The sequence below is a fragment of the Dreissena polymorpha genome, chromosome 12 (genome assembly GCF_020536995.1).
Source record: "Dreissena polymorpha isolate Duluth1 chromosome 12, UMN_Dpol_1.0, whole genome shotgun sequence".
Taxonomy (NCBI): Eukaryota; Metazoa; Mollusca; class Bivalvia; order Myida; family Dreissenidae; genus Dreissena; species Dreissena polymorpha.
In genome coordinates this window covers 20,349,997-20,367,891 of record NC_068366.1, presented here as the reverse complement: position 1 = coordinate 20,367,891, position 17,895 = coordinate 20,349,997, and the positions used below count along the sequence as shown (strand labels likewise).

General features: G+C 35.8%; 1 protein-coding gene across 28 annotated transcripts in view; it reads left to right on the top strand.

Annotated features, from left to right (window-relative positions):
- Nucleotides 1-17,895, top strand: part of LOC127853932 (androglobin-like) — a 171,806-nt gene that overhangs the window by 117,817 nt on the left and 36,094 nt on the right. For 25 of the 28 annotated variants that reach the window (XM_052388785.1, XM_052388787.1, XM_052388789.1 and 22 more), the window contains 8 exons: nt 1,154-1,312; nt 6,441-6,483; nt 8,436-8,612; nt 11,113-11,266; nt 12,445-12,559; nt 12,839-13,006; nt 15,054-15,192; nt 15,703-15,762. In XM_052388785.1, the coding sequence (XP_052244745.1) occupies nt 1,154-1,312; nt 6,441-6,483; nt 8,436-8,612; nt 11,113-11,266; nt 12,445-12,559; nt 12,839-13,006; nt 15,054-15,192; nt 15,703-15,762 (1,015 nt within the window). The remainder of the gene's footprint in view (nt 1-1,153; nt 1,313-6,440; nt 6,484-8,435; nt 8,613-11,112; nt 11,267-12,444; nt 12,560-12,838; nt 13,007-15,053; nt 15,193-15,702; nt 15,763-17,895) is intronic. The other 3 variants (XM_052388783.1, XM_052388781.1, XM_052388780.1) reach the window with 1 other exon arrangement.

Sequence of the window (17,895 nt, the reverse complement as noted above, 5' to 3'; positions counted from 1 at the left end):
GTTGTAGCCTTATAGCGACCATGAGGTAACGGGTTAAATCCCCACTGTGGGAGCATTCTTTAGATCTCTCCCAGAGACACCAAGTAATGGTTCTAGTCCCAGGAAATGGACTCGAGAGCATTTAAAATAAGCCTTAGGCTTTCTATGCAATCAAGCTTAAATATATACAGTTGTAGCCTTATAGCGACCATAAGGTAACGGGTTAAATCCCCACTGTGGGAGCGTTCTTTAGATCTCTCCCAGAGACACCAAGTAATGGTTCTAGTCCCAGGAAATGGACTCGAGAGCATTTAAAATAAGCCTTAGGCTTTCTATGCAATCGAGCTATAATAAATAGATTTAAACTAAAAATGTTAAGTGGGTTCATTAGCCTCACACTTAGTGCTCATCTCATGAAGTGTATTAGAAAGATGAGAAAACATTATGTCTGATGCATTTATATTTACTATGTTCTGTTCAGTTTGCATGTTTGGTTTATGTAGATTATTTCTATAGTTCTTTTAAAATTGATATTCTTATAAAATTGAATAGGTTATATTTAATCAAGTGCAATCTAAACAAATAATCTTGAACTAATGTTAGAACAACTGTATTTATATGTATACTTTTAGGTTTGTATTATATTTATTGTTTTATTGATCAAGGTAAACTTAATTGTGTTTTAATTCTTTGTGGTGCTACAATATGGATTATGTTTATAATGCTTGTTGAGGTGTAACACTTCTTGTATTTTGTTTTAAAGAGATGATATAAACAGTATGTTTGTGCTCATAATTGTGTTTTTAATTGAATTGTACATTGACACACATTAATTAAATATGAAATTTGCTGTTGAGAACAGGGCTGGAGTTGAGGTCATCCAAAAAAATAATGATGTTAAAAAACATTGTTATTTGAACATATTTACCATAACAAGTTTAGGCCAATCACATCATTAAGTAATATAATATGAACTGAAAATGAATATTTCTTATGATATTAATAAAATAATCATGTAACAGATTCATGCAAGAGTCTCAACTGTTCAATTTTGATATCAGTACAATGTCCAGCCTTGTAACAGATGTAATAGCATGTTAGAAAAAAAAATTGTGTTGCAATGTTTTAAAAATGTGCTTTTTTGCTAACAAACTGCGTGTCTAATCTTTTGCAGAGTGTCGCGCCCCCACCCCCTGCTCCGACCAAGGCAGATAAGAAATCTGCCCCTGCACCCTCTGGGGTAAACTCCTCCCCCTCTAAGATGACCCACTCCCCCTCTCACCCCGTCGCCTCCCCCATAACTAACCCCCTCCTGCATACCCTTCACCCTGGTGTGAGTATGTTGTTGCTAACGTTCACCCCCATCCTCTAGACACTAAGCACCTCAAAGTTGGGCTGAACATTTTTCAATTTATTAAATTATAGCCGTGCTTTGAGAAAACAGGAAAATATGTTATTTTTGCCAACTCAAAAGCTTAATGTTTGCTAACAAGCAATTTTATAATAACATACTGTTTTTATAGTTATCATATGTGTCTTGTTCTGTTAAAGCTGGGCATTATGCATGTGCGTAAAGTGTTGTCCCAGATTAGCCTGTGCAGTCCGCACAGGCTAATCAGGGACGACACTTTCCGCCTAAACTTGATTTTCGGTAAGGAGGGACTTCCTTGAAACTAAAAATACCATTAAAGCGGAAAGTGACGTCCCTGATTAGCCTGTGCAGACTGCACAGGCTAATCTGGGACGACACTTTACACACATGAATTAAGCCCAGTTTTCTCAGAACAAGACTCATTTTTTTAACTGAGTCTTGCTCTGAAAAAACAGGGCTTAATGCATGTGGGTAAATTTGGGTTCAAGATAATTAGCCTGAGCAGACTTCACATGCCAATATGGGACAACACTATGCAAATGCATTAAGTCCGGTTTTCTCATTGTGAAGGCTGATTTAACCCGATAAGAAGCAAAGTGAAAATGGCTATGTGCAAACAGCATAAAACCAGAACAGCCTGAGAGTAACTCGCAGTCTGTTCAAGTTTTATGCTGTTTGCTGCTCATCAGTAACTAAGGGTTGAAAATGAACCTTTAAAACTTGAATCTTGTCAGAAAGGTATTTAATTAAATGTAACTTTCTAAGGACTACAAATGCATCTAAGTGGTAAATGGTTAAAATGCTGAAACCTTGAATGACTTGAATATTCAAGGACACTGCGTATGGCTGTGCAGTTTTGCAGCTGGGACTTTTTCTGTTCAGCTTGTGGCTGTTTACCACATATGCTCCAAAACTGTTGTTCAATTTAAAATATATAGTAAAAATATACATTACAAACAAATAATAGGAACCGAGAACAACTAAAATCGGTTGGCATGTCATAATTTATTTGCATGTTAATGGAGCTTTGGAGTAAGCAAAAGTAATGGAAGCCAATCTTTTTCACATACATTTAACTTAGTCAAGTATCTATATATCTTCACTTGTGTTTGAAAACTAAATTATATTGATTTTACCTCAATATTTATTAAATGAATATTTATAATTATTATGATATTGCCTGTTTGGGAATTAATTTTGGGGGGGGGGGGGGGGGAAGTAGTGCTTTGTGTCTAAGGGATTAGGTGTCTGTTGTTTCAAGCCAACATCTTGAAACTTTACAACAATTGTCAAAAATTGACAGAAATTTCTTAATTTATTTGCAAAAGATATTTCTTCAGGTCCTTACAGTCCACATTACAATGCAAATTCAATTTATGAATAACATAAGAAAATACTCTTTTCTTTTACATGAAGGATGTTGATTTATTAACAACAGACACATATTGGTTTTTGTTTTTTTATTAAAGCCAGAACCACTATTCACAAAATAAATCTTGACGCACTTAATGTTTGCATCTAAAAATTAAACAAAAAATCAGAATTTCAAAATTATCTTCAACAGTTTTTTTATTAAAGTATGATGAAATTGTTTAGATAGTGGGCTCGAGCTTTACGGTAATCCATTTCTCAGGGACAATACAAATATTGGTCAAGTTAAACAATAATTTTGTTTGCCAGAACAATTGAAAAAGGTCTTAAATTTGTCTTAAAAATTAGATAGAAAATAAGTTTTAAAAAAATCATTTATTTGTTTGTAATTTACTTTCAAAACTTGATGTTGATACTTGAACATTACAGCGCGAAGTATTCGGATACTCAAAAGATATATGGTACCAATTGTTTTATTTAATTGTTATATATAATTGAGCAATTTGATTACAATGTCAGTCGTTGTTTATCATTCGATCGTTTGTATTAATTATACAGAAAGATTTAGGGACAAAAAAAGGAGACATTTACAGTTTAGCTTTGCTATGCTGTATATGTTGTACAATTACTGAAATTTTACTGAGTATTTTAAGTAACATTTTAAGGACAAGATAGCGGACTTTTTCTGTCAGGACAAATGAAATTTTAGGGCACTTGTCCGACTGAACGAGTCCATTAAAAAGTTAATGTCGAGCCCAGAGCTGTTACTTTTATAAGAGCCTTAGATACAAGTTAATTGGTTTATAATGAGACAGGATTCACTCAATGTTTATGTACGGACTATTTTATCTTAAAATATTCAGGACTTTGTTTGTCCTATTATGGATGAATATTTTGTTGTGTGGTTCTGACTGTTGTTTTATTTTACTTTACACTACTGAGTCTTTCTGTTATTCATATTTGTGTATTCAAAAACTATCCAATTATATGGAACAAAGTAGTCATTTTCATGATGCATTCATAAATGTGTATTCAAGCTTTTAACAATCAGCGAGTCTAACATACACTTATTTAATATTCAAGAGTATCTAAAAAAAATCCCATGGATGCTGAACTCCTGAACAGTAGTGACTAATTATTTATTTACTATGTATATATTTCTCACTCTTGTCATGCATGCTCGCAGACAGCTTGATGTAGCAGATATAATGATAAAGTTGTGCATGCATGTGTCTTAGCATGTCCGGACGGTAAATTAAAATTCTAAGAATGCTTAACACAAGTTAAAACTATTGTGAGACCACATCTGGCATGTTACCTGCCTGTCCTGTCAAAAAAGGTCAAGGTCACGCATAAGAGGTCAAGGGTCAAATTTGGCCACAAAACAGCATGTCAAGGTGGTAACTTTGTCATTTATCATTCTGTAACTTTGTAATTGTTGGAAGTTATCAAACAACCTTTCCAGCTTGTAGCTTCATCATTCATCATGCAATTTAAAGTAATTTACCAATAATGTTGAGGTGTGTTTCGCATTTGTTAAAGGTCAAGGTCAAACTTGTGCAAAGATCAGCTTTTTTAATAACTACAGTTTTAACAATTAGCTCAACATTTGCCAACAGGTATCTAGTTACATAATAGTCAAAATGCAGATGCTTTACAGGAACTTTACGTAGATACCATTGTACAATCAGATATACTGTTCTTATGATTTGATGAATGATGCAATTTTATTTGTAGCGCTATAATTGGACTTGTAGTCAATGGGTGAAGGCACATAGCACATATTATATAAAAACATAAGTATATGGCACAATATTTAACATTGTAGTTGATGCATCTGATTAAGTTTGTGTCATGGAAGAATCCAAAAAGTTTTATTTTAAGGCAAAGTTATACTTGAAATAATTTAACCTCAAGGGTAACTGAATGCTGATGTAATAGATGCTTTGTTTCAGATAATGTAATTGACTCTTTTGTTTTATCTTTACAATATAAAGACTTCTAACTGAAATATCAAGTGAACATTTTGTGAATTAGTTAATATTAAATTATTTGTTTAATTACATAAAAAGATACACATGACCAAAGGGCAAATCCATTGCACACCCTTTAGGTCTCTGTCATTTCTGGTTAAAGGTATATATTCTGCAATGGCACAAACATAAAGGCTTGTTGCATAATATTTGCAATTAGTGAATCTGATTGCTTTCTTGTGGAATGTTGTGTGTGTTTTTTGCTGGGAATTTAAGGTTTAGTATTTTGTTTGCCAATGAAGCTTTTATTATGTGTCAATTAGAGCTCCTGATTTTGTTATTGTAGAAACAAATATTGTGTAGATATGGCCCCCTTTTCCCTGCTTTTTCAATCATTTTTTGTGTTGTTTTTTTCATATGCAGTTTTGACCTTTTTTCTTCCAAATTCAGACTTTTATGTTAACATCAGTAGTCTAGGTTAACTTTTCTGCTTGCTAGAATGAAAGGTTACATATGTGTTCCAGGTCTTTATGAAGTTTAACTGACCATGACCTATATCTGTGATCAGCTTCTTAGCACGACTATGCCCCTGTTTGTACTTACAAGTCTTGTTCAGATGTGCATGCAAGTTGAAATTAAGGTTAAAGTTTGCATGAAACAAGTATATATCTCAGTAACTACTACAGATATTCAATTGAAACTTCACGCATGTCTTTTTGATGATTATGAGAGGTCACAGACCAAGGCCCATAACTCTGGTCTGCAATTTACTAGAATTACGCCCCTTTTTTACCTTAGACAATTCAGGTTAGTGTTTGCTGGCAACAACTCCTGATATCAATGCCTACTTATTTATGTTTATAACAGATATTGAGGTGACATTTTTCAAATGTGTTCAAGGTCTTTATAAACAGTCACTGACATAGACCTATATTTTTGACCAGCTTTTTAGCAGAATTTCTTCTTCTGTTGTACTTAGATAAGTCCCTTGTTAAGGTTTACATGCAGGTTAAAATTTGGTTATGCAGCATGTACAAATCTCTGCAAAGATATGTTACTGCAGCTATTAAATTGCAACTTCACGCATGTCCTCTGGATCATCATCCTGGGTCACTGACCAACGTCCCTTACTGTAATCTGCAATTTAGATGAATCATTCCCATTATTGTTCTGTTTGCAATGGAAAAAAACAGGTAAAATTCTGTGTCTTACTGAAAACAGTATGCTATCTAAAGGGGGAGTGGAGTAAAGTATGCTGTCTGGGATGGCTACTGCTAACATTGATGAGGTCACTTGAAATACATTAAACATATATTAAAGATCTGTAAATCACATTCTATGTAACTGCTTAGAGCTCAATAGCAGAAGGATAGTGTTTGTACATGCACCTTAACACATGTATGCAGTGTTGTCATGTTACTGGTGATTGTATTGCTTTGTATTTAATAACATGCAGTGAAATTGTGTTTATTATTCAATAACATGGTTAAAAGTAAAGCTTTTGATGTCATAACATGCATTTATATGAGTACCATTTATGTTTGCTATAGTAAATGTGCTTCAATAATATATAATGTAACAGTATGAAGTGTTGAATGCAAATAGTTTTATAATCAAGTAATATATAATTGTAAGCAAAGTGCATGTTAGATAATGCTTGAACTAACCGTTATTTAGCCTTTCCTCATTGAAGGCTTTTCAGGTATCTGAGACCTTCTGTTTATCTTGTAATGTTACCGTTTTAGGCTACTCAGGGCGCTTATGACGACAAGGCTCCCCACTATCTGTGTATCCTTTTATATGTCATGATACATGTGAGTACCATAAATGAGCATCATTTTGGAAAAACTGGGCTTAATAATGCAGGTGAGTTAAGTGTCATCCCAGATTAGCCTGTGTAAGCCACACTGGCTTATCAGCTAGGACACTTTCCGATGTATAATTTTTTTTTAAAGGAAGTCCCTTCTTAACAAAAATCCTGTTCAGACTGAAAGTGTCGTACCTGATTAGCCTGTGTGAACAACATGTTACACTCATGCAATAAGCCCAGTTTTCACAGAGCATAGGGCAGCGGCATGGTGGCTATGGTGTTCACCTTGAGAGACTCTGGGTTTGTGTTCTACCCTGAGTACGTTCCCTCATGATTTCCTCAACAGACTTAAAGTACTGGTTCTTCCCAGAAAACGGACCTAAGATTGTCTTAATGAGCCTGAGGTTTTTGATGCAATCAGGCTAAAATAAAAAATGTTTCAATCAAAATTTATATAGGTGCCTTTTTAATGTTTTATACTGCAGGTTACACCAGAGAAATTTTGAGTCTTGCAGTGTGAAAACCGGATGTAATAAATGTGTGTGTCATTTCAAATTAGCCTGCACAGTTTGCACAGGCTATTCAGGGAGAACACTTTTTCTCTTTAATGGCATTTTTTTGTTCCAAGGAAGTCTCTTCTTGGCAAAAATCCAGTTTACGAGGAAAGTGTCGCCGAGGATTAACCTGTTCAGCCTCCTCAGGCTAATCTGGGACAACACTTTGTGCACATTCATTTAGGTAATCTGGGACAACACTTTGTGCACATTCATTTAGGTAATCTGGGACAACACTTTGTGCACATTCATTTAGGTAATCTGGGACAACACTTTGTGCACATTCATTTAGGTAATCTGGGACAACACTTTGTGCACATTCATTTAGGTAATCTGGGACAACACTTTGTGCACATTCATTTAGGTAATCTGGGACAACACTTTGTGCACATTCATTTAGGTAATCTGGGACAACACTTTGTGCACATTCATTTAGGTGAATTTTGTCAGGCTAATCTGGGACAACACTTTGTGCACATTCATTAATCTGGGACAACACTTTGTGCACATTCATTTCAGGCTAATCTGGGACAACACTTTGTGCACATTCATTTAGGCGAATTTTCTCAGGCTAATCTGGGACAACACTTTGTGCACATTCATTTAGGTGATGTTAATCTGGGACAACACTTTGTGCACATTCATTTAGGTGAGGTTAATCTGGAAACAACACTTTGTGCACATTCATTTAGGTGAATTTTCTCCGGCTTATCTGGGACAACACTTTGTACACATTCATTTAGGTGAGGTTAATCTGGGACAACACTTTGTGCACATTCATTGAGGTGAGGTAATCTGGGACAACACTTTGTGCACATTCATTTAGGTGAGGCTAATCTGGGACAACACTTTGTGCACATTCGTTTAGGTGAATTTTCCCAATCTGGGACAACACTTTGTGCACATTCATTTAGGGACAACAGTTTGTGCACATTCATTTAGGTGAATTTTCCCTATCTTTCCCTATCTTTGCGGACTGCACAAGCTAATCTGGGATGACACTTTACGCACATGAATTAAGCCCAATTTCCTCAGAACAAGACACATATTATTACATGGAAGTTTCTGTTTACATGTTGTCCATTTCTATTTATGGTAAGCAAGGGAGATAAATGTTTGGATTATAAATAATTCTTAATTGACAAAGCATTTCAAAATCTCAAGTTTGTACAAAACTGTAATGTAACCTACCTTAAAATCTTGTGCCATAATTGGGATCGCACCTTGAACTTCCAGCTTCCACAGCAGACGTTCTACTACATCTCTGTAAAAGCCAACTCACATAACAAGACTGTATTAGTGCTACAAATACCTTACCCTACTAAAATATAACAATTGAACAAAACAAAAACATTTGTCCTTGACCTGTCCATCAGATGTGGACAGCCTTCAGCCAACCGAGATCGTTGTCTCGTTCTCTTCGTTGTCCCGCTGGCCCGAGCCTCCGCCGCCCGTCATTGAAGAGAAGAAGAGCCACACAGGCATTAAAGGAGCCAAAGATAAAGTGGACGACAAAGAGATGACCAATGTCACCAGCAGCAGCGTCATGGAAGGTAGGAGCAACTTTGCACGGCTTTTTTCCTTCTTAGAGAATGACGGGTTTTCAGAAGTTTTCGGCTCAAACTTTTACAATTTCGAGAAGTTTGCAATTACAATTTCGACAATTAAAAAAAAAAGGTTGAGACTATTTTTTTCACAATTTTGAAAAGATTTATTTGATTAAGTTGCTGAATACTGCTTCACAAAGACAGTACAAAAGCTCTGCTTCTAACAAGTCTTTTGAGTTTGTGTTTTAGCTCACCTGAGCAAACGTGCTCGAGGGTGAGCTTTTGTGATCGCCTTTTTCCATCGTGCGTCGTCCGTTGTTCGTCGTGCGACGTCAACATTTGCCTTTTTAACTCTCTGGAGGCCACATTTATTGTCTCATGCAATTTGGTCAGAAGATTGGTGTCAATGATATCTTGGATGAGTTTGAAAATGGTTACATTCACTTGAAAAACATGGCTGCCAAGGTGCGGGACATTTTTTCTTATATGGCTATATATGGCTATAGTAAAATCTTGTTAACACTCTAGAGGCCACATTTATTTCTGATCTTCATGAAACTTGGTCAGAAGATTTTTCCCAATAATATCTTGGACGAGTTCGAAAATCATGCCGGTTGGTTGTCAAACATGGCCGCCAGGGAGCGGGGCATTTTTCCTTAAATGGATTTAGTAAAACCTTGTTAACACTCTAGAGGCCACATTTATTGTCCGATCTTCATGAAACTTGCTCAGAAGATTTGTTCCAACGACATCTTGGATGAGATCAAAAATGGTAACCTTTACTTGAAAAATATGGCTGCCAAGGGGCTGGGCATTTTTTCTTAAATGGCTATATATGGCTATAGTAAAATCTTGTTAACACTCTAGAGGCCACATTTATTGTCCAATCTTCATGAAACTTGGTCAGAAGATTCATCTCAATAATATCTTAGACTAGTTCTAAAATGATGCCGGTGGGTTTAAAAATATGGCCACCAGGGGTCAGGGGCATTTTTCCTTATATGGCTATAGTAAAACCTTGTTAACACTCTAGAGGCCACATTTATTGTCCGATCTTCATGAAATATGGTCAGAAGATTTGTTTGCTTTAAAAACATGGCTGCCAAGGGGCGGAGCATTTTTCCTGATATGGCTACAGTAAAATCTTGTTAACATTCTATAGGCCACATTTATAGTCCGATTTTCATGAAACTCGGTCAGAAGATTTATTCCAAAAAAAATTTTTGACGAGTTAAAAAATGATGCCGATTGGTTGAAAAAAATGGCCACCACGGGGCGTGGCATTTTTCCTTATATGGCTATAGTAAAACCTTGTTAACACTCTAGAGGTCACATTTATTTTCCGATCATCTGGACACTTGGTCAGAAGATTTGTCCCAATATCTTGGATGAGTTATAAAATGGTTTTGGTGGCTTTAAAAGCATGGCATACAGGGGCGGGGCATTTTTCCATATATGGCTATATTTAAACCTTGTTAACACTCTAGAGGCCACATTTATTGTCCAATCTTCATGAAATTTGGTCAGAAGATTGGTCTCAATAATATCTTGGATGAGTTGGAAAATTATTATGTTTGCTTGAAAAACATGGCTTCCAAGGGGCGGGGTATTTTTCCTTATATGGCTATAGTAAAATCTTGCTAACACTCTAGAGGCCACATTTACTGTCCGATCTTCATGAAACTTTGTCAGAAGATTCATCCCCATAATATCTTGTACGAGTTCAAAAATGATGCTGGTTGAATGGAAAACATGGCTGCTAGGGGGCTGGGGCATTTTTCCTTATATGGCTATAGTAAAACCTTGTTAACACTCTAAAGGCCACATGTATTTTCCCATCTTCATGAAACTTGGCCAGATGATTTGTCCCAATAATATGTTGTTATCTCAGGTGAGCGACTTTGGGCCTTTCAGTCCCTCTTGTTTTAATTTTCCGGGGAATTGGCCATAGCCATCAAACATGAGGGTAAATATCGTATAATAATGAAATTTAGGGAAACTTTCATTATTTTTATGTAACTGAAGTATGAAAAAAAAATCTAGAGTGTAAATTACATTTTTGGGGAAAACTCAATTAATTTATAGACATTTTATGATGGGCTGAAGCCTGTATATTGCAACTGTTCCCCTCAACTTCCAATTTGCTCAAAACATTCTTGTGATATCTTAACTGAGATTGAAAATGGTTTCTCTCTTTTGAAAACCATTGCTATCATTAAAATTAAGTGGCAGGGCATTTTCATTGAAATGACTTTATATTTACATCTGGATGTCTGTAAATGTGATGTTTATTAATGTCACTGTAAATAAAATGAAAAATTGCATGTAAATAAAACTGCATCACTTGCACTTCAAAACTTAATGCTTCTTACAATTGCTTCAAAAATGAAGTTTTAGACAAATGATGTCTTAGACAAATGACAACAAACAACGTGGAATGTATAGCTAGTGACAAGAGACAAATTACCCTCTTGTACATAATTTCCTTGTCTGTGTTTGATATCAGGTTCCTTCAACGGTGAGAAGCAAGCCCCCGTGGTGGTGACCCCGGGGACCCTAGTGGCCGAGCCCTACTCCTGGAAGAGCCTCGTCACTGGGCAACCAATACTGCGGCTACGCACCACTGCAATCAGGGCCGCTGTGCTATGTCTGCCTGCTGGGTCAGTCTGTTTAAATTGATCCGTTACCATTGGGTCACAGATTTGCAGTTTGTTATGTTTGTAGTCCCTTAGAAAGTAAAATACCTTTCTAATGGACTACAAGTTTTAAAGCCTTCATTTACAACCCATAGGTAGTGATGATAAAAAGCTTAACCCTTTCAGTGCAGGAACCAAATTTTGAAGGCCTTTGCAAACAGTTTAGATCCAGATGAGACGCCACAAAACGTGGCGTCTCATCAGGATCCAAACTGTTTGCTATTCTGATAATATTCTTTGAAAAAAATCGACGAAAATGCTAATTTTAGAAATTCAGCAGACAACATTTTAGCAGACGACAAATTTCCCAGCATGCAAAGGGTTAAAGCCTTAACAGACTGAGAGTAACTTGGAGGATGTTCTGGTTTTATGCTTGTTGCATATAGCTATGTTGATTTTGCTTCTGAGCTGGAAAGTATTCAATTGTTTATTTGTGATATAGGCCTCCGGCCTTTGAGCTAGAGCTCTAGAGGCCACATTTCAATATCAAATAACGATGAAACTGCGTGAGAATACACATGTATAATCTTGAAAATATCTAAGCTGAATTGGAATCTAGGTCATAAGTGTATAAAAGACTTGGTTCACAGTTAAAATCTTAGAAAAACATTGTTTATTAATGAAAAGCACACTTTATGACCCAATCTTGATGAAACTATGTAAGAACATTTTTCTAGACAATACAACGGCCATGGTTGAATCTTAGTCAACTTGTCACAAGGTAACGTCTTCAACAGTGGTGTTCCTTGATCTTATTGAAGAGCTTCTTGGCCATCATGGCTCTCTTGTTAAGTTTTAGAATCATTGGGTTAAATCAGGGTGTTTGCTTATTTTTTATGTCCAATACTGGGGGACATATTGTTTTTGCCCTGTCTGTTGGTTTGTTAGTTTGTTTGCGTCAAACTTAAACATTGGCCATAACTTTTGCACTATTGAAGATAGCAACTTGATATTTAGCATGCATGTGTATCTCATAGAGCTGCACATTTTGAGTGGTGAAAGTTCAAGGTCATCCTTCAAGGTCAATAGTCAAGGTCAAAGATATGGGGGTACATGGTGTTTCACAAACACAACTTGTTGACTGTTGAATTGATGTGATATGTTTTACACTGAACAAATGTAAATGTTCTTTTCAATTTCAGCCGCCATGTTTTGAAGTTCATGATGTCAGGGCCCCTGGGATATCACGTACATCTCTGCTCATCCACGCAGTTTGTTTTTGGCGATGAGGAGACCGTCATGTCACAACTTACAAAGGTGCAAACTGAAATTAGATACCAGTGTGTATATACTAGAGACTGTAATGGAGGGCATGTGTTAGTAGGTTCATGTATAAAGTAAATCTGGCCTTTACTGTGGGACTTTCACACAATTACTTTTCTAGAAATTTCACTCACTGGTCCCTCAAACAAATATTTTCTCTACACACAAATTACACTCACTATTCAGTTGAACTTAGTTTTCTTGCTCGACAACTGTCTTTTTAAGCTCTCAGCATTTTTATTAAACCAGCAACATGCTTTTTATGCTTCACAGGAGAGCTGTAGATTCGTTGAGAATGCAAGCCAGGTGATCAACGCCATAGGCAAGTGTATCAACACGTTCCATGATACAGAAGAGTTCAAGAAGGGGTGGGCGGAGCTGACCGCTGCCCACTGCCCGTACCAGAACGAGAAACAGATGTCCAAGCAGCACCACTTCAAGGTACAGAAATTAGCTGAACTTGTGGTTCATGTTGCTATGCGTCAAAATTCAACATTCGCCTTGTGGTTCATGTTTCTATGTGTCCAAGTTCAACATTCACCTTGTGGTTCATGATTCTATGTGTCCAAGTTCAGCATTCGCCTTGTGGTTCATGTTTCTATGTGTCCAAGTTCAACATTCACCTTGTGGTTCATGTTTCTATGTGTCCAAGTTCAACATGGGCCTTGTGGTTCATGTTTCTATGTGTCCAAGTTCAACATTTGCCTTGTGGTTCATGTTTCTATGTGTCCGAGTTCAACATTCGCCTTGTGGTTCATGTTTCTATGTGTTTAAGTTCAACATTCGCCTTGTGGTTCATGTTTCTCTGTGTCCAAGTTCAACATTCGCCTTGTGGTTCATGTTTCTAAGTGTCCAAGTTCAACATTCGCCTTGTGGTTCATGTTTCTATGTGTCCAAGTTCAACATGCGCCTTGTGGTTCATGTTTCTATGTGTCCAAATTCAACATTCGCCTTGTGGTTCATGTTTCTATGTGTCTAAGTTCAACATTCGCCTTGTGGTTCATGTTTCTATGTGTTCAAGTTCAACATTCGCCTTGTGGTTCATGTTTCTATGTGTCCAAATTCAACATTGTGGTTCATGTTTCTATGTGTCCAGTTCATCATTCGCCTTGTGGTTTATGTTTCTATATGTCCAAGTTCAACATTCGCCTTGTGGTTCATGTTTCTATGTGTCCAAGTTTAAAGTTCTCCTAGTTATTCATGTTTCTGTGTCCAAGTTCAACATTCCCATGTGGTTTTATATTCCTATGTGTTAAAGTTCAAAACTGCCCTTGTGGTTTTATATTCCTATGTGTCATAGTTCTGTTGTGGTTCATTTAACTAGCTGTCAAAACCCTGTCACCTTCTCATGTGCTTCATGTTCCTACTTGTCAAAGTACATGTGGTTTATGTTCCCATGTATCAAATTAAAAACTTCCCTTTCAGTTCATGTTTTTATGTTTCAAAATTTAAAACTGCCCTTGTGGTTCTTATTCTTAGGTGTCATGCAACGTTCAAAACAAGTAGATCATGTTCCTATGTGTCAAAGTTCAAAACAAGTAGATCATGTTCCTATGTTTCAAAGTTCAAAACTTGTGGTTCATGTTCCTATGTTTCAAAGTTCAAAACTTGTGGTTCATGTTCCTATGTGTCAAAGTTAAAAATGTGTGGTTCATGTTCCTATGTGTCAAAGTTCAAAACTTGTGGTTCATGTTCCTATGTGTCAAAGTTCAAAACTTGTGATTCATGTTCCTATGTGTCAAAGTTCAAAACTTGTGGTTCATGTTCTATGTGTCAAAGTTCAAAACTTGTGCTTCATGTTCCTATGTGTCAAAGTTCAAAACTTGTGGTTCATGTTCCTATGTGTCAAAGTTCAAAACTTGTGCTTCATGTTCCTATGTGTCAAAGTTCAAAACTTGTGCTTCATGTTCCTATGTGTCAAAGTTCAAAACTTGTGCTTCATGTTCCTATGTGTCAAAGTTCAAAACTTGTGGTTCATGTTCCTATGTGTCAAAGTTCAAAACTTGTGGTTCATGTTCCTATGTGTCAAAGTTCAAAACTTGTGATTCATATTCCTATGTGTCAAAGTTCAAAACTTGTGGTTCATGTTCCTATGTGTCAAAGTTCAAAACTTGTGGTTCATGTTCATATGTGTCAAAGTTTAAAACTTGTGGTTCATGTTCCTATGTGTCAAAGTTCAAAACGTGTGCTTCATGTTCCTATGTGTCAAAGTTCAAAACTTGTGCTTCATGTTCCTATGTGTCAAAGTTCAAAACTTGTTGTTCATGTTCCTATGTGTCAAAGTTCAAAACTTGTGGTTCATGTTCCTATGTGTCAAAGTTCAAAACTTGTGGTTCATGTTCCTATGTGTTAAAGTTCAAAACTGGTTATTGCTTATTATATTTTTATCTGAGTAGAAAATGTGTGTTAAGTCTTAGTTTTTTCAACATTATTAAATTAACATGAAATAAAAATAAACGCACTTCATTTTCAATTTTTTATGTTGCAGATCTTTTCAGAATCACTGTATACAACTCTAAGAAAAGTGCTTCGCGACATTGCGAGCCCGGAGATGGCCTTTGCATGGAGAGCCTTCATGTTTGATGCCACAACAAAGAACATCTTTATAACACCAGGCAGCAGGCCAGGTAGGGTTGCTGCTTGTGTTAATTGGTTTTACCCACAATTAATACTACCCCACACCCTACTGTTCAGATATTTTGTGAAATCCATCTGCATGTTTTCACATGTTAACAAACTAAATCACAGCACGTGTACTTTATTGATTGCATGTAATGATTAATATAACATTGCAAAAAAACACACACCAACATTATGGTAGAACTGAAAGGCTGATATATAGTAAATATACCTTACTGCCAATTGTTTTTCTTTCAACCAACTAAATGTTAAACAGTATGAACGGGTTAAAATGATATATTAATAATGCTTATTAATAATGTTTATATAATATAAGATTATATGAGCTATTCCTTTCTTGCAAATAGTGAATAGTTATTATTATAAATTTGACACTTAATTATATTCATTTATCTCTAATTGTATGTCTGTTGTCTGTGATCTTCAAAATATCAATAACACTTATGTGATACAGACGTTGTACTTTGTGTTGTCACGTCAACCACAAATCATTCTAGCTACTGGCCACACAAGTCATCGAGGCTCAGCTAAACAACCCACGGGCACTAAAGGGAAACGTAAGTTGTTTTGACAGAGTATCTTTGCATGGCTTTCACGCACACTCTGTTCTTGGTGGAGCTCTGGTGTCTCTACTGCCTAGTCTTCAGGCTTCACGCTAATAGACACAGTTCTTGGTATATATAGCTTTGGTGGTTTTGTCTAATTATCAAGCTTTTGGGTTTTCACGCCGACACACAGTCCTTGGTATTGCTTTGGGTGTTCTGTCTATCTTAAGCTGTTGCTTTGCACTATAGTAATTTTTACATAGCTTTGAGTTACTTTTTTTCTAGATTTCATCTTTTGCGGTAACTTTAATACACTGTAACTCCAATATAACGCAGATGATGGCGTCTAGGGAGGAAAGCCCACGTTTAAAAGAGTTATGACTATGTTTATCCGAAAATCCCTTTACGAATTTAATTTTAAACAAAAAAATTCTAGCCAAAAAAGGTGTTACAGAATTTCATTAACACTTATGTTTACCATTTTTAGGAAAATTCAGTGCAAATTGAATTATGGGAATTCAGGGTATGGTACATTATGGGAAATCAGTGTGCAGTGAATTATTGGACAAGGTTTTCACATCAAACATTCATAGATACGGTAACACTATGTGCGAGCATCTGGCACTGTTCAAATTACAGCCACTGGACAAGTGAATTTATAAATTTAGATTGTACGCAACATGTATCAAGCATTTTCTGAAACCGTGTGAAGGTAAATATCTGAGAACAATAAACTTGTTCAACATATTTATTAGTAATGTTCTCAATTTACAATGTGAAAAAAAATGCGTACCAAAACTCCATATATGTCTATATATATATATATCGCTATATGTATACATGTCCCGGAAAATCGGCAAATATCCAGGAAAATTGAGCTCAATGTCCCGGAATTGGTATGAAAATTTATGGCATGTATGTATGTATCTTAGTGGTAAAGGCTTAAGTGTCAAATGCTTCCGTGGGCTTCTGAATGGTTATAAGAGAGCAATAAAACAAGCCGCACAATCGGTGCCCCAGTCTTTTGAATGTCCTAGAAAACATTTTTGCCAGAAATGAAATGTAGAAAAAAAAGATCCAAGACCCACCTGCGTTACCATGGAACGTGTTATATTGGATTGACAGTGTATTCAATAAATAATTATAAAGAGTTCTGTTCTTTCCAAGTAAATAATAAAAATAACATGCATTTGTTTTCTTTCATATTATTTTCTATTAATTCTTTAATACATAGTCGTCTGATTTGTAAGTTAAAATTGTTCTTAAAGGAAATGACTTCTTTGATAATATTTGTCTATGCTGAGATCAGCTTCATAGTAGTATTACATGTCTTAGATGTTGTATAATACTTAAAAAAAATAATAATCTGGCAAAGTCAGAGGAATTAAAGGCATAAATTTCTCTACATAACATTTTGTGCATTTCTCGCTTTGCACTTGTGGCTATGCACATGGAAGCGTCTCTCGACGAGAACTTGCTTCATTCCTGTAACATTTGTTCAGACCTAGATTGCATTTTTTTCAATCAGCTTTTTTAGTGCTGTTTTTCTAGAAAACAAGGGTGTGAATGTAATGTGTGCTTCGTTATCTTTAACCCACTCAGTGCGGGAACCGAATTTTAAAGGCCTTTGCAAACAGTTTGGATCCAGATGAGATGCCACAGAACGTGGCGTCTCATCTGGATCCAAACTGTTTGCTATTCTGATAGTATTCTTTGAAAAGAAGAAGAAAATGCTTATTTTACAAATTCAGCAGACGATATTTTAGCAGACGACAAATTTCCCAGCATGCAAAGGGTTAACAATAAACAACATTTGTGAATGTCACATTGAAGACCAGATATTATGAGCTCGTTTACTGTGTTCCATTGTGTGTTTTGAAAATGAAGCATCAATGATTGTGTGAGAATTTAATATTGTTCCAATGCTTGTTAAATTTTCAGATAGTTTATTGAATAGAAGATATAATATATTGTCAATATAAGGATTGTACAAGAAGAGTGAAACATTCTCAATTATCTGAAAATCTGTTTTGGATTTGTCCAAATATTTGGCAAAAGTTGCTTTTTTTCATAAAATCAATTCCCTTTAGAAATGTTTCAACTTATTCTGAAGATTTCTTTTTTTTCTCGAAAAGTAATTTTATT